General features: G+C 42.6%; 2 protein-coding genes across 2 annotated transcripts; one reads left to right on the top strand and one right to left on the bottom strand.

Annotated features, from left to right (window-relative positions):
* Positions 1-2366: 2366 nt before the first annotated feature.
* Positions 2367-14191, bottom strand: MYCFIDRAFT_179249 (uncharacterized protein; the record flags this gene model as incomplete). Its single annotated transcript, XM_007933344.1, has 11 exons — positions 2367-2376; positions 12335-12370; positions 12406-12460; positions 12488-12591; positions 12622-12638; positions 12689-12794; positions 12824-13079; positions 13104-13213; positions 13242-13454; positions 13484-13514; positions 13546-14191. 11 exons carry the CDS (start codon positions 14189-14191, stop codon positions 2367-2369), a joined length of 1584 nt encoding a protein of 527 aa, XP_007931535.1.
* A 23-nt stretch (positions 14192-14214) lies between these two features.
* On the top strand, positions 14215-17388 carry MYCFIDRAFT_179248 (uncharacterized protein; the record flags this gene model as incomplete). The annotated part of the gene is made up of 18 exons (XM_007933343.1): positions 14215-14242; positions 14274-14315; positions 14348-14355; positions 14392-14495; positions 14524-14574; positions 14600-14615; positions 14650-15221; positions 15245-15315; positions 15348-15405; positions 15444-15990; positions 16016-16097; positions 16130-16167; positions 16216-16244; positions 16270-16477; positions 16531-16645; positions 16675-17206; positions 17239-17321; positions 17351-17388. 18 exons carry the CDS (start codon positions 14215-14217, stop codon positions 17386-17388), a joined length of 2622 nt encoding a protein of 873 aa, XP_007931534.1.
* Between the last annotated feature and the right edge of the window lie 5001 nt (positions 17389-22389).

Below are 22389 nucleotides of genomic sequence, written 5' to 3'. Positions count from 1 at the left end.
CTATTTATAAGTGTTAATCTTCCTCGTTTCCTTGTTTTCCTTCCTCTAGGGTGTACTAATGTTATAGTTATTACCCTCTAACTACCTTGCCTGCTACCTTGCCCTTCTTTCCCCCTCTTCTTCCCTCCTTCTTATCTACTCCTTAGTTTCCCTTACTAGTGCGAATTGTTGTACAAATCCCTATTTAATGATCTACTTTACTATCCTCTTTAGGTCTTCTTTGCTCTAGATTAGCTTGTCGTATTCCCTTTCTATTGCTTTTAGTCTCTAATTACTTCTGCCTTCTAACTACTAAGGGCAGACTAGCAGCATATGCTTAGGGTTCTAAGATTAGTAGCTATATTAGTACGCTCTACTTTCAATTCCTAGGACGTTTCTTCTAAATAGGTAAGATCTAAGTCCAATATGTTTAGATCTAATTTGGATAGCTAGGCTTGCCTCGGCCCTGTTTAGGTCCTTATAGAGCTAGTAGTTGTGTTAACCAAATTTGATTAGTGCCTTTAGGGTTCCTAGTCTGACTTATGTTTTGTTCTATTCCTGCTTCTATAGGTATCTAGCAATTGACTCTACTAGGCTTTGTTTCTCTCCCTTTAGCTTGTCTTCCTTCGGCCTTATATTTAGTCCCTAAAGCTCTTTCTCTAGCATTTCTCTTGTTAAAACTCTATATTGCTCTAGGTCTTTAACTTTCTAGGGAGTTATTTATAGTCTGTCTCGCCTCCTAGTCCTAATGCACTAGGCTTTTATCTTATCTAGTGCCTTTTAGATAGTCTATTAGACTAGGTATTCTATTGTCTTTGCCGTATATTAGTATCTTAGTCCCTTGAAGTATTGTTTAACTAGTAGGATCCCTAATTCTATTTCCACTACCCTTATTAGTATAGTTTTGTATGCTCCTAGGATTTTCTTTAGGCTTTAGGTTTAGGACCTACTAACTAGTTACTTAATCCTCTTTAGTGTTTTCTCCTAGGCTGTCTATATCTGTACTCTATATAGTATTGCTAGCTTAACAATTGCTTTGTATATAACTTTAGCTTTCTCGAATATAGCCCCCTATATAGAGGCTATAAGTCTATTAATAGATTGCATGTTAGCATCTGCCCTCTACTTTGCCTTCTTTACTTGTAGTCCCTAATTCAGTTTTAGATCTAGCTAGATCCCTAGTACCCTAAGCTCTGCTAATAGTTAGGTTTCAAAGCCTTAGATAGTGATTGATTGCTTTATATTATAGGTTGATTTAGCCTTACTAAAGTAGATAAGCTAGTACTTTTCTAGGGCAAATTTTGCTCTATGCCTCTTTGCCTATTTTTTATACTCCTAGTGCTTCTCTTCTAGGATCTTGCAGTTGGTTTCTATTGTCTTAAACTAGGCTAGGATGTTTATATTATCTATAAACCCTAATGCTAATGTGTTTTTTAATTCTAGGAGTAGGAGTAGGTCTGCTATAAAGATAAGGAAGAGGATTAGGGAGAGTATTAATCCTTAGGGGATTCCCTTTTTAGTTAGTATTAGGTCTAATTTGAATTTGCCTAGAATAAGCTATGTCGATCTTTCCTATAGAAAGGACTAGATAAATTAGACTATCTAGTTTGGTATAGCTTTCTATTTAAGTATATATAGGAGTCTTTTATAGGAGACATTATTAAAGGCTCCTAAGATGTCGAGGGAGAGGAGGGTTGCTACCTAGTTTTAACTATAGTGCTAGATATGCTTAATCTGTTCTATAATTAGTTCTATAGCTATTAGTATTAACCTCTTCTTTCTTCCTCCTATCTAGCCTTTAGGAAGGATATTCCTTTCCTCGGTAAAGGTTATTAGCCTTTTAGCGATAATTTTCTCTAGTACCTTGCCTATTGTATTAAGTAGGGCTATTAGTCTATAGGCCTTAAGCTATATATAGTCTTCCTTCTAGGGCTTCCTTAGCACTACTGTTAGGGACTTCCTAAATAGTCTTAGGTAGTGTCCTAGTACTAGGCTTTATAAAAAGATATTAGCTAGTACTAGGGCTAGCCCCTTCCTATATGCTTTTAGAAGTTTGTTGTAGATCTTGTCTTCTCCTAGTGCCTTATTGCCTGGAATTTTCTTTAGGATTCTTTCAATAGTTTCGGGTTTAACCTAGGTATCTCTTAGTATGCTTAGTAGTAGAGTCTCTTATTCTTCCTCCTTTATATCTAATAGGTCTGCTTATACTTTTCTATAGAAGAAGTGTTAGCCTAGGGCTCTTGCTTTCCCTTCTATTATAGTCTACATTTGTCCTTATTAGTCTATAATGTCTAGGAATTGTAGTAGTATATTCTTTTCCTGTTTAGGCCTCCTTGCCTATTTAGCTATCCTCTATATCTCCTCTAGTTTCTTTGTAATCATTCCTATTATAGATCTCTATTCTTGCATCTTATCTTTCTTAATCTAGATCTTCTTTTCCTAGCTAGCTTTATTATAGTTGTCCTATACTTCCTAGGTATAGGTTTATATCTACTGCCTCCTAGCCTTCCTTACTACTTTAACCTTCCTTATATACTTACTAGTCTAGTATAGTTACTAGTATAGTAAATGTTTCTTTGCTAGGGTATGCTTTCTAGCTACTTGTTTTAGGATTCCTATTAGTTCTTCTACTGCCTTATTAATGTCCTCTAGCCTTAGTAGGTGCTTTGTTAAGAGTTCCTCTAGTTTTAGGTCCCTTTCTAGTTCCTCCCTAATCCTGCCCTATTTAGTACCTTTCTAGTTAAGCTTCTCCTCTAGTTCCCTTTCCTAATTAGCTTAGATATTTAGCTTAATCTGCACCGGGAAGTAGTCTAATAATTCTTCTAGTTCCTAGTTGACCCTATATCTTATAATCCTGTTCCTAATCTAATGTAATATAAAGTATAGGTCTAGTATGCTACTGCTTCCTCTTGCTTCCTAAGTAATTAGTCCCTTTAGGGTAACAATTTCTATTCCTTCCCTCTCTAATATATTAATTAGTCTTCCTACTAGGAAGTAGTAAGCTAGGGTAAAGTCTAAGCCCTAGAGGGGGTAGTAGAGGTTGAAATCCCTAAGTAGGATTTAGTAGGTATTCCCCTAGATAACTCTAGGTAGTCTTTCTAGGGTTTTTAGTTAGGTACTGCTTCTTAAGTCTACTAGTGGGTTGTATATATAGTAAACTTAGAGTATACCTTAGGATGTCTCTACTTAAACTAATATTAGGTCCCTATCCTCCTATAGTATAGCCTGCTAGGTTTCTATATCTATCTCCTTGCTAATATAGATATATATCCTTAGGGCTCCCTAGTTATAGATAATTAGGTAGTATCTTAGGTCTTTAACTATTGCTAGTCTCTTTGTATATAGGTTAAGCTAGGGCTCTTAGATTGCAATAATATAATATTCTTTTGGGTTTAGTGCTTAAAGGAAGCTCCTCTATACCTTATCTTTGCTCTTATTAACATTATACTATATAATATTTAGTAATGTTGCAATGTTTATTAGGTTTCATCTATATTATTTCCCTATAAGTTTTCCTTTAGTCTTCCCTTACTTTAGACCAATATTTAACTAAGCTTTATCTACCCTGCTTCCTTTCCTATAATGTTAAGGTATCTTAGTCTCCCTAGTTACTAGTAACTCTCTTATGCTAGTAAGGCCCTAAATATAAACCCATTATCTTGCCTAGACCTCTTTTGTAGCACTTAGCTAGGTTGCTTCTGCACCTAGCTACCCTAGCTTATTGTATATCTTTTTAGTATATTGATTCTAGCTTCCTTTGCCTTCCTAGCTGCCTATATTCTTACCGGGCATTCCTTCGCCTAAGAGGGGTGTCTTTTAGTACAGTATGCATATCTTGCTTCTCCCTTATATACTTTACATTCTTTAACCTAGTAATCCCCTATATAATAGGAGCAAGTATTAGTTGTCTTTGTATACTTAGCTGCTAAGTGTCTATAGTATTAATATTTGAAGCACTGTATTATCCTATAGTTGCTTCTATATATCTCTATTTCCAATCTTTTAAAGTCCTAGAACAACCCCTAGTCTAGTACTATATTAGCTTGCTCTACACTCCCTACCTAGATAATTAGGGAAGACTGCTTCTTAGTCTCTTCGATTTTCCTTTTAATCTATGCCACTTTTGTAATCTTTAGGCCTAGGTATATAGCTTGGTTTTGTCTCTATAGGCTCTTAACATCCCGTTCTTCCTTAAAGCTTCTTATTATGCTATAGGCTATAATTATAAACTGCTATTAGGAGACCTTTACTATTTTCCCTATCTTAGTTATCTATTCTTTTTGTGTTTCTAGCTTCTTTTTATCCTACTCTTATACTATAAATAGCTTGATTACCCCTTTACCTTCGTTCCTAGCCCTAATTACCTCTTTAACTGCAATTCTTTCTACAATCTCTTTCCCTATAAGTCCTTAGATTTCCTTTTGCTCCTATAGGTCCGTAATGTAGACTCTAACTACTATCCTCGGGGGTTTTAGCGCCTCCTAACTAGCTACTGCTACCTAGGTGCGGTAGTTTAGGCTTGTCTTCTATTGTTTCTTCGTAATCTTTACTGCGACTATATTAGCTACCTTTGTAATTACGTAGCTTGCCTAGTTATAGATTGCTTTCAGTCCTCTAAGGAGTTCTGAGATTATTATCCTATATACCCTCTTAGGGGTTCTTCTATCTTCCGCCTTTAGTACCTCCTCTGCCTTAGTATATAGTGCTTTCTATTCGTCCTCCCTTCCTTCTTAACTGTCTTCCCTTCGTCTCTAATTGTTCGCTGCTATTTTTTCTCTTCTACTATCCTACGACGTATACGAAGAAGAAATAGTTAACGGAGCTAGCGAAGGCGTTACTAGGCGAGGGCCGATAGACAGGCCGAGCGCTCTATAAGGCTATAGCCGACTACTTTATCGATAAGGACGACCCTCCGCCGTACTATTTAGGTAAATAGGAGTTTGTTTAGAAGGGCAAAGCGTTATAGGTCGAGATTCTAGAGGCCGAGAAGCTATAGGATATCGTACTAGGCTTCTTTGCCCTTTACCGAGACGCCGCTGCCTACGCGTCTAGTAGCCTAGTTAACGGTATAGAAAGCGGCCCGATTAATCCCGTTAGCGCGTAGCCTCTTAATACGCCTTCGGCTTTAGAATCGGCACTACTATTAATAATACCCGTAAATCGACCGGCTTTACTAGAATTACTATCTCCGCTAGCGCGTATACTTCCTAATTTACCGCTACTATAGGTATCTGCCTCCCTAACGTAGGCGCCGAGTAACGGCTCGCTATAAGCGCCCGTACTAGCTCCTCCTAAGCTCCTAGCTACTCCGATCGAGTCGGTTTTTAAGGAACCTCCGGTTCTATTCCCTAAAGAACTCAAGTTCGAGTAGTAGCGGCTTCGAGGCTAGCGCGCGCGCTAGACTTTAATTAATAAGCGTCTCCTTCGCGCTAACGAGACGCCTAAATAAGCTATAATCCGGTAGTACGTAGAGTACGAGGACTATAATAAGAAAGTCGATATACTAATCGCCGCTAATTCTATAGAGCGTAATAAGAATAGAGACGCGCGCTTTATCTAGGCCGCGAAGCTCGTACGTAACGCATACGCTAAGGACGCTAACGGTCGGCTATCTAATCTTTTTCGCCTACGCCTATATAAGCGAATAGTCGAATACTATTTAGTAAGGCTTTAGCATTACCTACATTATTTGTACCTTATAGCTAGCGATCGGCGCTTCTAGATTCTACGCGAATTGCATTAGTATATAGGCAAGCTAGTTACCGATTTTAAAAACCTACTCTTTATATAACTATACTCCTTCTAAATCGTAAACGACGATCTCGCCTATAAATACTCTATCTTTAGGACCGACCTCTACTCGGATAGTTACGATATATAGTAGGAGATTTACGCGATACGCTTTAGCGAGTACGTAGCGCTTATAACGGCGGGCGAATTAAAGGAGCTTCCTAACCTAGCTAACCTCGATACGAATTTTCTACTAACTATTACTTTCTACTACGCGAAGTTATAGTACCGACTCCTAGCAAACATTATCCGCTTACGCGAGAACTTCCTTAGCTTAAGTACCTATACTAGCGACTTACGATTCTAGCTAGTACTGTCTCTAATCTATAATAGAGCCGTCGGTCTTATAGTACGCGCTATCTTATACTTCCTATAGATAGTCGACCTTATATAAGAGTAGTTCTACCGCTTCGTTCTAAAAGAATATCGCAATAGTATTATAGTAGGCGGTTACCTAGTCCTATATAAGCGTAGCGAGAACGGTAAGGACGTATCCTACCGTAACTACGGTAAGGAATACTAGAAGACGGGTAAGCGACCTATTAGCGAATACGTCGGAGCGACGAAGTATTATAAGATCGACCTAACTACCTATAGCGAAGTCTAATTCTTATAAATAGTAGCTACCGGACGACTCTCGATAGTGCGCCTACCTCTACTAGACTCCTAGCTTAAGGACTATACAGTTTAGCTACTACTAATCGGTATAGAACTTAGTACCTAGTCGGCTATATAGCTCTATAAGTAGTACGAGTCGTCCCTAAATTCTAGTAGTCTCCCCTACCTATACCGTCGCAACCTAGGTCGCCTAGCTATTACCTAGGACGTCGTCGCTTATACCTAGCGGTATATTACGGTCCGTAACGCCTATACGCTTCGCGGCGAGGGCTATATATCCGCCCTCTATACTAATAAGGCGCTTGCGGATACGAAGGCTACTAATACGTCGCGTACGGAATAGTACGCTTAGCTTATAGGTAGCGGTCGCTACTAGAACGGTACCTATGCCGCTAATAAGGGCAAAGGTATACCTCTGCTCCTTCTTAACCGTTAATGCCTAGTAGACTTTAGCCTAGTCTGCTAGCTAACTTAGATCGATCCGGTATACGCCTTATCTACCTTTATCGCCTATATCTAGACGCTTAAGGACGGCGCTATCCCTAATAGATTAGAGCCCGCGCTAACGCTATAGTTCTACAATTTGCCGAAGACAGTCTCTACTAATCTAGTCTTCGATCCTTTAGGCGTCTAGGAGCGTATTATATAGGGTAATACTATTTTTAAGTATAATAAGATAGTAACGAATAAGAATTACTAGTAGTATAATATCGACTATACTTAGGATCCTATAGGCGTATTCCTAGTACCGTTACCCGACTACTCGCTAGACGAGACCGACCTTACTAACGCGCGCCTCTTTAGTAAAATCTTCCCTCCTAAGCTCGCGACTCGGGCTAAGCCGCAACCTCCGGCCGTTGCCCCGCTAACTAAGGCGATCTAGCTAAACTCCTCGCGCGCATTACTATTAACTAAGTTAAATACTCGCTAGAAGCTAACCGCTAGCCTATTCTTAGCGCCTCGCCTACCGTCGAAGATACCGCTACTATCTAACCTATTCTCTACGCCTACGAAGGCTCTAGTTACGGCTTAGCTACTACCGCCTAACAATACGGTTACGTAGCTATAGTACAAGCTCCTATCGCTTCCGATACGCTTACTATCTTTACCCGCCCTATAGGAAAACACTATAGGCGCCTACGGATAATACTAATATAATACGACGGCAATTAGTATACGTACGCTTAACTTACAAGCTCTCTACTATATACGCTAGTCCGAGTTAGTAGTAACCGAGGTATACTAGCTTTAATAGATGCTAGCTAAGGCATAGATCCGCGAAGTAACTAAGCGCTAGATAGCCTAGTAGTATCGTCTTTCCGCTATAGTCTTAAAGGAGTCGCTTACGCTATCGCTAACCTATCTTTACTACGATTTCTTACGCGTCGCGCCGTAATAGGCAATCCCTATACTATACCTAATTAACGAGGACGCTTTTAAGCTACTCGGCGGCGTATAAGGCAATACTACTAAGGATAAGATCGCGAAGCTTAACGTATAGATAGCCGACTACTTTAAGCTATATAGTGCTATACGCGACGCCGATACGCTACTATTACTAGGTACCGACTTCCCTAACATCCCTATCGATTAGTTAGACCGCGCTACTGCTATAGCGGACGCAGTTAATACCTCGCTATCCGATAACAAGACTATAAAGACCGTCGCGCCTTAGCCGTAGCTAAAGGCGGTTTAGACTATACCGACTAGCTTACGCGACGCCCTTCGTAACCGTCGTAACAAGCAAGCATAAAACCGACGTAGTTATTACTAGAGAGACACGATTCTATACCTAGTATTACCGTTCTAGTATACTGTTTAGGCTTAGCCTTTATACGACGCTATTACGCTCTTTTGCCTTAAACCTTCCTACGGTACGGCCTACTAAGGACCTTTGTTTTAGGATACTATAGATAGTACCGACCTTTTTTATAGAGAGGGAGGCTATTACGATATAACACTATTATATATACGATAGTAGGCAGCGGTTACTATCGACCGCTATAGTCGCTATTACTACTAATAGTAGGACTATTATATAGATAGCTTGCCTTGCGGCACCTTAGAGAATATATTAACTTTTGCACCGTATAACCGTTATAATACCTTCGTACTATAACCGTATGCCTAGTAATAGAGGCCTCTCGCCGATACTATTAACTAAGAATATCTATAGTTCCTATAAGGGTAACTCTATCGTATATCTTATTACCGAGATCGATATAGTTTATAAGGCCGATATAGGCAAAGCATCTATCGCCCTATCTATCTATTAGTAGTACGACGACCTTAGTAAGCTAGGCGAAGATCCGTTTACTATGTATGCTAGCTATATTAAGAAGGCCGCTAAGGCGTATAGTCTCTATACTAGTACTAAGACGAGTGTCCTTATTAGCCGCCTATTAAAGATTAGACGTAATGTCGCTTATTAAGATGCCTTCGCTGCCCTTAAGGCTAATTAGGCCTATGCTAACTAGTTTCCTAGACGCCCTATTGCTGCCCCGACATCTCTAGGACTCTACGCGTTTAACCCTACTAGTACTATTACTCGCGCCCTTACGCTAACAGATCGCTAGAGCAAGTTCGTTACTAGTATCCTTAGCTAAGGTACCTCCTTCGACCGCTTTCGCTAGACTAGTAATGCTATCTTCCCTTAAGTCTTTAGTTAGTTATAAGAGCCTCGTAGAGTACATCTTCCTTTCCTTATCGATCTAATATAGGAGGAGTTTGAAATGTACCTTTAGCATATACGTATAATGCCTAAGTCTAAGTAAGAAGGCCGCAATGCCCTTTAAACTTATAGTATAAGCAACTAAATCGTCCGCTAGCACCCTGCCCTATAGCTCTTAGCTATCGCCCTTCGATCTAATTACGTATACAAGCTTATCTCCGTCCCTAAGCCTACTAAGTTCTTTAAGGTTAGCGGTACTTATAAAAACTGTCCTTCTAAGGAGTCTACTCGTCTCGGACAAGATATAGTTAAGCTCGCAGCTAGCGAGGGTACTAGTTACCTACGTATTAAGGTCTGCCTTATATCTAAAGATAAGACTAGCTACTCTACTATTATCGAAGGTATATATTAGCCCGAGGTCTTTGCGAACTAGGTTAAGAAGCTTAAGGCTCGTAGCCTAGTCCTACTAAGTAAGATCGGTAAGCTTACTAACAAGTACCTTACTAACGACGACCTCGACTATATATTCGATAGTTAGCCTAATAGTAAGAGGCGTAAAGCGGAGTAGATCCTTAATCCTCTAAAGGAGTGCGAGGTCTCTGTTTAGATACTATACCTGCTATATAGTAATCTAAAGACTAAGAGCAACCGTATATTAATTAACCTAGGCTACTCTCGCGTTATTAACGGCACTAAGGTTGAGGGCTACGAGAACTTAATAGTCTCTTAGGTTGCTAAAGCGTACCGCAATCTAACCGCCCTCCTAGCCTCTAACTCCTTCGTACTATTCGCTTTCCCTACGGCTATCTTAGTCGAAGGCCTCGGCTATATCTCCGACGCCCTAGTTAGTAGGATTCCTTAGTTAAGTTACGTTATTTAGAACGAAGTTGAATAGATCCTCTAGCTTAATAACGAAGGACTTAAGGAATATCTATACGATTAGGAGAATGCTATAACGGAAAAGGCTACTAACCTCCTCGTTAATTAAGCTCTCTATAAGGGACAGTACTTCGGTACTAATAGCTTTAACGTATACGGAGGAGATTTCGAGAGCCGACTAGCAGATAAGGTTATTGCTAGTAAGGATTACGGCGCGTTAAAGCAATAGTAAGTCTATATAGTATTGCTTAGGAAGTTGTTTTTGCATAATTATAGTATCTAGGATAAATGCTACCCCGGGGGTGTTATTACGGAGTTCTAAAAATGGCCTTAGCTAAGAGCGCTAAGGATGCATATATGTTTGTTTTAAGCGCGTAATATAAAGCGTATCTAGTTAGATACGAAGAAAGGGAGGGATATTAGCTAGTAACCGGCCCTATACCTATAGGCTAGTTTTAAGTCTATATAAGAGGCCTCCTTCTATAGAGTAGACAGATTATTAACCTCGTATAGTACATTGTTTATATTACACTTCTACAATGCCTATATTATAGGGCTCTAGTTATTAGCCTAAGCGACAGTCTCGTTATCCTATCTTGCTAAACATAGCTGCCTATATTGCTATAGGTTATATTACCCTCGGTAGCCTATACTATTGCTATAAGTAGTAGTAGTAGTGTTAGTTTCCGTCCTTTAGTACGTAAGAGGCGGCGTAACTAGTAGATCTCCGAGAATTGTTTGCGGAAGTCCTTCTACTTCTTAACTAGGTAGACCTCGTTAATAACGACTAAGCCGATTATATTAGAGATCTTGCGTAGTATATCGCGGAAGTTAGGCATTAATGCCTACTTAGGACTAAGGATAATATACTAGTAGCGACCGGTATAGATATTATCGAACATCTTCAAATTAAGCTTCTTAGTATCTATATTAATAAGACAGACCTTTACAAGATTAGACTCGCCCTTTAAACGGCTTATCGCACGCTCGATATCGTCCTTCTACTTATTACTAATGCGAGTAAGCGGCACGATTTAGATAGTTATTAACCTAGTTAATATCGTAAAGGCCTAGAATAGAAGGGTCTTACCCGCGCTAGTCTTCGCGATTATTAGCGCGTTAGCCTATCCGAAAACAAGGCTCTTAATAATATTAAGCTATATCTCCGTCGGCTAAGGATTATCGACTTATAGATACATTATCTACAGAATACGACATAAGCTAGCCTAGATAATTAGGCGCTAGAATAATAGAGCCTCTAGTCGCTTACTAGTATCGAAGACGAGGCGCTAGATCTGTTATAGTAATAGCTAATCGGGAGAGTCCTATATAATACGATCGTAGAGGTCCGAGAAGTACCGCTTCTAGGTTTCTAGCGACGTATTAGCATCTAGCAATAGAGCGCTACGATCCTTAGTCTACTCGGGGCGCGTACGATTAATAGAAGTACGGCTAGGCAATCGAGTCTTTATATACTTCTTATACTAGTGCTACTTCTCTTATCCGATACGAGTATAATAGTTACTCGGTAGGCGACTAGGGCTATTATATCCGCTATACGCTTTTAAGCGCTTCTTCTTACGCTTGTTCTTATTGCTTACTATTCTAGCAACTAGCGAAGGCGACTAGCGAAGGCGACTAGCGAAGGTAACTAGCGAAGGCGACTAGCGAAGGCGACTAGCGAAGGCGACTAGCGAAGGCGACTATTAGTATATTAATACGCTAGGCGTTGCGTCTAGTAGTGTTCGAAACAACTAAAAGGGTTAAGTATATCTAGAAGGTATATCTAGAAGGTATGTTCTAGAAGGTATGTTCTAGAAGTAGTAGGTCGAAATTTGCTATATTAGCTTTAGAGGCTAAGCCTATAAGTAAAGCGTCGCGAATAGCCTTAGGACAACTACGTACGTTACTTTTACGATATAAGAATACTTAGAGGTTAGAGAGCGGCTAATTCTAAAGGTCCGCTTCTACTTATAATATTATAAACGGCGTTGTTTAGTATCGCGTTTAAAGCCTTTCGGATACGATATAGCGTCGAAGAGATAGTATAAAAATAACATTTCTAGTTTGTAAATTTTTATTGCCGTATCTATACGATAGGTTCTATACTATATATATCGTAATATTAATATCGCTACGCTCTAGGAATCTCTCTTATAGTGTTTTAGCCGATTCCGAGCGTAGACGGAGGTATATCCGATATTTAATATTAGTCGGAGTAGTAATCTAACTAAGATAGCGCAAGAATAACCGGCTTCTAACACAATGTCCTTAGGCGCTTCGCTAACGCTCGCAACTAGTCTACTATACTATATCGAGAAGGCCGGGAACCGAAACGTAGGTTTTAAGATAAAGGAAGTTACATATAAAGGAAAGTGGAAGGTAGGTAGAAGTCACGAGCTTATATGCGGAGCGGCTGAGTGGAGGTAGGACCTGGTATTGTCGCCGCTCATAGTCGAGCGTGGTACTGGCCGGTGCCCATGGACCACCGCACTGCCTTCAGTGCGTAGAGAGCCCAAAGACCTTAGTCATGGCATAACAGAGCAACACGATCCCGCCGCAGATACAGGTTCTCAAGATGAAAGAAATCACCATCGGCCCTTGCAAATCGATAGCAATATGCTATGTCCTCCCCGAGCAGAGTGGCCAGAACTCTCCGAATGTATGCCAAGTGACTAAACTACAAGATGCTAATCAAAGACTTGGATCGGTCCCTGATGACGAGAAAGCTACGTTCGACTTCTACAATACAAATGCAGAATACGGGGTAAGATCTTGAGCCGTTGTGCTGAAGCTTGCTGATTTGGGATACCAAGCTTGATACAGTCTCACAGAATTACTGCTCTCGGGAGATGTGCTGCATGGCACCAGCCAAGCCCGCACCACGAAGCGCCATCATGCTTGTTGACATATGTCTGCCACAGGTCCCTCCACTCCCGCCACGACGGATCAGCAACGACTGGCTGTCCATTTACAATGAATTCGATTCTTTCGCCCTTCACGCTTCCTGGTGCAACAGACCTGCCATGCTTCAAAGCCTCGTTTTTCAGGAATCTTCTCTCGTCTGCCAATATCACTGCCGAATGGTATTCCTCTCGGACGCCAACGTTGTCTCCCGGCTTCGTCTCATCAAATACCATTTCTGCTGCCCCGTCTCATTCCGAACTTTCAATGTCGCCGCGCTGGAAGCAAACGTCCTCTGACGCCCATTCTGGGTTGTGCACCTGATATTTACAAATCAGTTCGCGGTTGATGAGAAGAAAAGTGGCTCGGAAACTGGTGTCACCTGAGCGTAGTAGATCACGCCGCTTGCCAGGCAACATGGCAGTACGAGGTGGCCATGACGGAGCCAACTTGAACGGAACTCAGCGGCAAAAGTGCCGCGTTTGCGAGCGAGGAGGAACTGCCTGGTGAACCTCGGTGCCATGATGGCGAGGATTGCAAAATATAAAACTTTGCGAGCGGTTTCGATGAAGGTATGCTTGATGCCTGCGGCTGAATGTTAATGATTTGTAAGCTGACGATCGTGCTCTTTCCGACGAATACCAATTCAGACGACAGAGTCTAGATGCATAATCTGTTGTTCGGATGCTTGATCGGCATGTAACGGTCTGAGTACCTCTTGAAGCACCCACAGATGCCAGCCAGTACATCCTCGCTTATCTGGCCGTCGTTTTCAAGCATACCCACGGCTTCTTCACCAATCTGCATCACATCGTCAACAATTCGTCGCTGGGTTTCGAGCTCAATGACGCCTTCTGGAGATCCGAAATCTGGATCCAGATCAATGGTAACGCGGTAGCCACCGATCAGTGACTGCAACATCCGCTGCTTTTCGAGATCGATCATGGCTTTCCATTCATTGCCTCGCTTGTTCAGCAGTAGGATGCCCTCGTATCGAAATTCGCATGTGGTACGGACTGCTGGCGGCTGAAAGTAGTATGGTGCAGTGCGCAAAGCTAGTCGAGTCATCCAGAACATGGTATCGGCTGTCAGTCTGGACGTCTCTGGACCGGCGTTCATCACGAAAGCATTCTTGGCCCAGAAGATGCGAGAAACATCGACGCGAATGATTCTGCAGACTCGACTGAGCCGCTTGTAGGTTCGCCAGGCTCTCGGCTTCGGCTTGCTTGATACAGGACCTAGGTATATGAGCTTCTTGGTCTCAAGCGGCAGATACGAGTAGGTGTGGTCGCGCAGCTCTTGTGGCAGGCCTAGAAACGTGGCCGCTGGTGGGAGTGCGAAGTCTCGCATGCGCAAGCCTCTTCTCGTCGGCGATGATCTGGACATGGTCTTCAGCTACCTGTCAGCTTCAAGTTCGGGACAACAATGAGAGATGGCAGAGCGCCGGGAATCAGGATTACTGAAAAGAGATCGCGTCGATCGATTTGAGTCCACAAAACCGGTCAGAGGCGTATGTGTCGCTTGTAAACGGCAAATTGTGGAACTTGCAGATCTGCCTGGAGTTTGATGTCTCGCTGCCATTCACTTGCTCCAGCCTCAGAGGCTGCGACTTGGGGACCAAACTGGGTGGCCTTAACAATCCAGGCGAAGTGAAGTGTCGGGACAACGACAGCTTGGTCAAGGCTCGACAGTGGTGCCAAGATTCACATGTCGAGTCTGCGGACGTCACACGGGTGGAGCGCAAGGCAACCGCTGCAGACTACACAATCCCTTTGTGATCTTTCGCTCTTTCTTCGACGAAATGCGAGACGGTTGATGGCTCTGAAAGCTTTCAATATATTTACTCGACGCGACACATGAGTCTTCAGCGTATCAAAGAATCTAGACACTCGAGCCGTGAAGGAGTACGAAAACCAGCGACCATGAACAAATACGAACATCCAAAAGCTCTCAGAAGCGACCTAAGCCTGGACGACGCCATCATCAATGCTCGTGATGCTGGCACAGAGTGGCAATACCTCTTCATCGGTGCCCAGCTGGAAGAGCCTCTATGGCTGCCCGCAGATGACCCGCAAATTCGACCAGAACTTCTTGCCACGTTTTGGAACGATTCTGAAGTCAGAATGCACTTCGGCTTTCCGATTGACGAGCATGTGTCAACAGAACACGTTGACGAGGAACCGGCGGACTGTCCGCCTGAGGTCGAGCGAGCACGACATGATGAGATGCTTATGACCATGGGTGCTCTCGCTGAGAATTTGCCTGAGAAGGAGTCATTGGAGCCGACGACGAACGAGCAGAAGTTGCCGGCGACGACAGCTCAACCCATGTCATTCACCCTCGCTGTGAGACCAAAGCCGCAGTCTGGTAGCAGAAAGCAGTGAAATGCTCATGGTGATGGAGTGTTGGATGCGCTACATATTCGCTCATTTCTATGGGATTGCAATCGAGTGTGGATCGATACCAAACGCTCAGTTCACGTAAGTTCGTCTTGCCATCATCACAGATACTGGCACAGTATTGATACCTCTCTTACGCCCCAGGAAATCTCCCGATATTGGGACGTTGCGCTGTAACGACTCTCCACCATTTTGCTGGCAAGGGTCCTTTATTTTTTTTCAGGGTCACCATCACTGGCTTTGTTCATATTCTCACATTTGGTGCTGGTGAAGCGACCAGGCAGCAGCATCGCGACCTCCATATATTTTCTTGCATCGCTCTACAAGTCTCTCGCTCCTCACAACTGCGCGATTCATTGCTGGAATCCAGGTCGAAACTCGAAGGGCCAAAAGATCATGGAGCGCGGCGCTCAGATGTCAGACTACGGTCTCCCCTATCGGAAGATGCACGAAGACGCCTCCTCTCAACGACTTCCTGAAAGCTCCGGCAACCTTCTCAAGCCAGTCAGCAGTGTCGACGAAGACGGTATCGACATGAATGTGTCGAAGCACATCTCGACCTTCCCTTCTATGAGCGAACTCAAAGCAGCTCTACCAAAAGTCCAGCCGGAGACTGAAGACGACACACGCATGCTCGAAGCACCAGCAGAAAGTTGTCCGCACGGCCGTTCTCAGCTCTGCAATGGCTGCTCTGCTCGCAACTCCTGCAGCGAATGTCACGCTCCGATCCTCGCATCTCTTGCTCCAAACGTGACTTCCATGATGCGCAACGGAGTCCACTTCGACATCTGCTCGGAATGTGTCACAAGCTGCCTCGCCTATCCCGAAGAAGCACATGAGTGTGGCTGTGAAGGCATGTTCAAGACTCTATGTGTGATGTGCCTACCAGTCGCCATCCAGGCGTTGATTCAGAGTCGAAGCGAAGGTGTGCAGAGGACGGAAGCCGGACGCCTTTGTGCCGAGTGCAATTGTGAGCTCCAAGGAAATCACGGCGGTGCCAGTCAGTGCGAAATGTGTTCGGGTTTGAAGGCGAAGGCTACATAAAAGGATTGCGAAGCGTATGAGCCTTCCTGACTTCGACTCTCTAATGCCATTGAGATCGACAGTCGTAATGCGTACAGAGGGAAATTCAGCTGCAAGACCATATACTCTTATCAATGAGACGAGGCCGTTCAATGCGGCTCGCATTGTAAGTCCTCCGTCACTTTTGATGATCACAATGATACCAATACGTTTGGTGAAACACTTCGAGAACTGATTGTTCTTTAGAAGAAAGTTTGACGTTTCCAGAACCACCTCGCCCCAGGAACGCTGATAGGCAGCGCATCAACCAGGGGATGCTCCGTTTGCTGGAAGATAGAGCAGGCTTTGTTCTTCCAAAGTCTGCCAGGTTTGGGCGAGAGTCGTTTGCTCACTCAAGTCGATAGAGCTGAGGCCAAAGCTTCCACACCAGTGGCCATAAGTATCATCACGATCGCGCATCACTGGGCATTGACACCAAGAAATCCAACATCATGTCGCAAGCATATCAATGCCGGATCCAGTGGGAAGTACCTGATGAGCTTGAAACATTCCATCCTGACTGGCCCACAACAAATTGGTCCTTGGAGTCAGACATCACCCTCAAGCAACTTCTCGAAAAGCTGAAGCAAGAAATCTCGCAGAAGCTGGAAAGATGCGACGAGTTCTCCAAAAAGGGAATTTCCAACTTCATGACCCAACTCACCGAGCAAATCAACAAAGGAAAGGACTCTTCAGCACAGGCTGCGAAATCCACTTTCTGGCTCATCCGCTTCCGCACGACCCTCAACGACAAGCACAATCTCGATTCTGGAATCTGGCTTCGATTTTCCAAACTCTCCGACATCATCCGCACACCATGCCAAGTCGGTGTGCGCGTCCAGCTCGAGCTCGAAGAATGCCAACGCGGTCTATCTCCCATCAGACCCTTGCTAGCCAGCGCACGGTCATTGGTTTATTTATAAACCCCTTGCGCAGCAAGGGTCTGAACACAAAAGGTCACTTTCGGACAGCTGGAATTTCCAACTCAGCGCGCAACGCGAAATACATAAATCTTATAGGTGTATGTTGTAGCGCGTGCAATTCTAAGCTCAAATAATCAAGAATGAAATGTATACGACGTTGTAGCGTTGAGATATTATAGATATAATATAGCGGGTTACCTAGTAGCTAGCCGGCTAGGCTGCAGTATAGTAAATAGCTAAGAACACATATTTTGCGACTTAACGCAAACAATACGACGATACTTAGAGGTTATAGAGCGTACAATTTCGAGTGTATATTAATAGTATTCGCCTATATAACGTTGTATTACGTTATTATAACTAAAAAGTAGAGGACATTTAGCTTCTAGCTAGCCTACCTAAAATAGCTAAATTTCGACTATCGCGAACAAACAAGCTAATACCTAGAGCTTCTTACGCGTACAATTTTATAAAGATCCCCGTCTAGTAGATATCTATATAACGTAGTAGTATTAAGTAGCAATCTATAAGCAGAGGTTATTAATAGGACTAAGCAGATCGCTGCTAAACTATTAGTATAAGGCCGAAGTGCTGTACTGTAAAGCGTATAGGAATTCGATGTAGCGTCGATAAATACTATAATAGTAAAGCGGTATAGCAAGTAACATAATGTCTCGTATATATTCCTATAGCTTCTCGTCCGTATATTATTATATACAACGCGGCTCGCGCGTGCGCTCGTTTATCTATATTTCTGTCCTTCGCTCTAATCCCTAAGACCTCTAAAACCTATACTACGCATCTATAGCATTGCATCTACCTCTAACTACCGCCGCCGCTATGTCTAGTAATAATATCGATATAGAGCGCGGCTCCGATACTTTAATAGATTTAAACCTACTACTAACAACCTTCGCCTTTACAGATTAAGGCCTCCGTCCTAGGCTACTCGATAACTTTACTAGCGAGCTTAGCTCTATATTGCCTGTCTCCGAAGCCGATCGTTGTAAGGCTAAGGCCGATCGAGAGGCGCGCCGCCTTTAAGCTCGCCGCAGACCGGCTATTATCGAGGCTACTTTAGAAGTAGAAGATTAAGATAAAGACGACCTTAAAAGTAAGGCCTTTAAACAGTCGATAGAGCTTAGCGAGGATAAGGTCGAGGAAGAGCGGAATGCCGAAGAAGCTACTAACTTTAACTAAGACGACGAAGAAGTAGAGGGTAGCGATAAAGATAAAGATAAAGATAACACTATCGATACCTAACTAGGCTATAGCAGGAAGCGTAGCAAAGCGCTAGCTGCTATAGCTAATAAGAAGAAGGATAGAGAGAGGCGGGCGTAGAAGGAAGCCCTTACCGATAAGACCGATAATAAGAAGTTTTCCGATATAATAGACAAGATTAATACAGAGCATATCGCCGTTACCTAGTTCCTACAGATATAGGTTAGAGAGAAGGGCAGCAAGACATACCGGCGCCGTATTAGCTATATACTAAATACCTTTATAGAAGAGGGCCTAGTTAGTACGCGGGTACTGCGCTCTAAGTTTAAGAAGCTAGTTAGTAAGAAGCGCTTCTTTAATAAATACGACCCTACGAAAGCCGTAGAGCTAGACGACCTAATAGAGATAATAGATATTATTAAGACAAGCGCACCGATTTAGTATACTATGCTTAAACGCCTTCTGCCGAATAAGAAGAAGAAGCTAAATATAGATTTCAGCCGACCGGCAATGCAGCAAGAGGAGAATAATAGCGAGTAGGCGGATAATAAAGATAGTAAAAATAATCCTCGCCGCTAGTAGAAGCGGATCTATACCCTTACGCAAGTCGTCGCTCGGTCTATAGCGATAAAGAAGTCTTCCTATTTCGCTAAGGCGCTTAGACTCTTCCTATACACATCCGGTGTCAAGCGCCGAGTTGTTAACGTCCTTAGTAGCCTCGGTATTTGCTTAGGGTATTCGACTATCTAGCTTTTAGCTAGGCAAGTCGCTACTAAGAACCGCAAGCGGGCGATCGCCCTCGCAAAGAAGATAAAGAAGTGTCTAACTGTAATCGTATATAACAATTACTATATATCGGAGTACCGGAAGGCTATATAGTTAATCGGCTAGTTAACGAAGCAGCGGAATATAACGATATCGTATATCGCTAGATATAGTGCTTTAAAGAAGCTACTACTAAGAAGTATGCTCGATCGTTCTAAGAGGCTAAGTCCGAAGGTTATCCTTTGTAGCTATAAGAAGGACGCGGCCCGCAAGGCGACATCTCTATACTATATCGACTAGGCATTAGGCTTTGTCTTTCTAGTATTAAAGGCGGTATTTAAGGACTTCGATTTCGATAGTTACCGACTAACTAAGGATAGCGGTACTCTAGTTTCCCGTTTGCTATAGTGCAAGCTTCGCATTAAGAACGTTAAGGATAGTAAGACGATTATTATCTTATTGCCGGTTTCTAATTATAACGAGGCCTCGATCGAGGAGATATACGAGGTATATAACGATATCTTTCTAAACTTTCTAAGGCTAGATCCGGATAAGGACGAGTTCTAGGACTAGCTTATCCTTGTAATCGGCGACTAGTTAACGGTAGAACGTATTCGGAGCGTCTAGGCCGGCAGTATTAAAAGTACTCGAGCTTATAATAAGAAGGACTACATCGTCGCAGTACTAGCTATATTCTATATCGAGATAAACGCCTGCTATATCTCGATAAAGACCTACTACCTACGAAACGATAACGGCAAGAGCAAGAAGCTAGCTTATAACTACTAGGATAACGCTAGATACTTTAGCATTACGCGCCTTAACAACGAGAAGCTATAGTACTACATTGCTAAGCAAGTAGTATATCGCTCGTTCCGATCGCGAGTATCGGCTCTCTTTATTCGTTTAATAATCGGTCGCAAGCTCTTAGACTTTAATAACAAGGCCGTCGCCGGAATAAGTCGTATCGCTACTATGCGGTATACTATCGAGCAGATAGCTTCTTAGCAGTATCTCGAGATCGTTAAGGAAATCTATTAGATAGCGTTTACGTAGGCTACGTAGTACGGAAAGGACGAGAACGGACGTATACTAGATCTAGATTTCACTACTATATGCCGTATACTCTAGGAGATCGACAATTATCTAACTATCTATAAGTCTATTCGCAAGATAGACATCGGACATCTACGGCGTATAATCGATATCCTTATACTAAACTTTTTCGGCGCTCGATAGCTTAACTATAGCCGAGAGATAGTATACCTACGGTAGTTGCTAAGTACGTCGCATCTAGATCTTTAAGATACTATCCTCGAGTCTATAGTTGTCGAAATAGAGAGTAGTAGGGGTATAGCGGCCGATAAACTGCTCGAGTTGTATAATAAGGAGTATACCGATAATATCCGAGCCTATAGCAATTCTACTTATAATATCGCTACTACTATAGAGCTTATCTCGCAAAACCGTAAAGCCTCGAAGAACATTCGTAATATGTTCGAGAACCTTAGTCTAAAGAGTACTAGCTACTATACTAAGAAGAAGATCGGCGACTACGTCTATACCTATATACTAAAGCTAGTCGAAGAAGGTCTAGTAGAAGTTTATAAGGTTAAAGGCGATAATATACGAGCTATATCTAACGATATCTAGAAGCTTAGAGCACTACAGATTGTCGATGCTATTAACGTACTATACTAGGCTAATCTTCGTCTCGTAAAGGGTGTAACCCGTACCTCTACGGACACTGCTAGTAATAGTATCGATGCAATCGATAGCGCTAATACTCGTAAACGCATTAACGGAGGAGCTAAGCGTAGACCTATTAGTGCTAGGGTAGTAGACAACGATACTACCTTTATATACGAGCATTTCGTAGATCCTAAGGGCTATACGTATATAGACCTCGAGTTAGCTAACCTAACCGGCGTATAATTGTAGCTATCGGAAACTCTCTTCTTTACGTAGTAATATTAAATCAGATCGACCTCTTGTCTAAGTACTAACCTAACGCTTATAGTATCGTCGTCCTATAGTAGCTCTAGATTGATAGCCTTAGGTACTTAGTTAATAAGCTCGCTCTTGCCTTAAAGGTGCGGTAGTGTATAGCCGTTATTGTTGCCTTGCTATTGTCGCAATAGATAGCGCAATCCTATTAGTAGAGGCCGACCTTACCTGCGAGGCGTATATAGATATCCGCTTTCTAACCTCAACTTCTTCTTCTTCTTCTTCTTCTTCTATATATATACACACTAACACACTAACACCCCTAGCAACATACTAGCTATCGGCTCTTAATAGCAATAGTGTCGATACCTCTTTGTCGTATATAGGTGGCTCTATAGCGATTAATACTATTCCTTACTAGTTCTGCGGCTTGCTACCGATAGAGCCGCTTATCTAATAGTTGAGGTTCCTCGGTAGGTAGTTTGTTTAGTCCTTTTAGTCTCCGATAGGCTTTGTCGACGTAAGACGTTGCGAAGGCGACTCTTCTAGCGAGTAGGTTGTTTTCTATAGCTTTAGCGGGCGTCGACTACGCATTTAACCGAAAGAGTATAGTTTTTGTTAGAACATCGTAGTCTTAGTGCAAACTGTAGAGGTCTTAGATAGATACAGCTTATCTGACGGTAGCTAACGGTAAAAACTCTTTAGTAAGGTATACCGAAAGTGGCTAAGGTAGCGCCTTCCTACTAAGTAGATAGGTTCGTAGCATTACTATAGGTCTAACTCGGTAAAAACTCTTTAGTAAGGTACACCTTAAGTAGCAGCTACAGGCTTCCTACGTTCGGATTCTTTATAGGATAATATACGCGCATCTAGTTAAGTCGGCGTAACGCCTTCGTTAGGACTGTTAGTTATAATAACCTTAGTCGTTACGTAAGGGCCTCTAGTATACTTAAGCCCGAAGGCGCTTAGTCTTAGTCTTTACTACTATACGACTATAGCCCTTTACGTATTAAGACTGCTATTCGACTATAGTGCGTAGCGAACCGAACCGAGCGTATTAAGACTGTTATCCGACTGCAGTACGTAGCGAACCGAACCGAGCGTATTAAGACTATTATCCGACTATAGTGCGCCTCCTCTTCTAGTAAGCGCATTACTATTGCTATACGACTGCAACGCGCTCGACAACCTTTTTCCGCGGTGTCTCTAATACTAAGGGCGCGGTTATATA

This window comes from Pseudocercospora fijiensis (assembly GCF_000340215.1).
Source record: "Pseudocercospora fijiensis CIRAD86 unplaced genomic scaffold MYCFIscaffold_10, whole genome shotgun sequence".
Classification (NCBI taxonomy): Eukaryota; Fungi; Ascomycota; class Dothideomycetes; order Mycosphaerellales; family Mycosphaerellaceae; genus Pseudocercospora; species Pseudocercospora fijiensis.
This window is presented reverse-complemented; position numbering and strand designations above follow the sequence as displayed.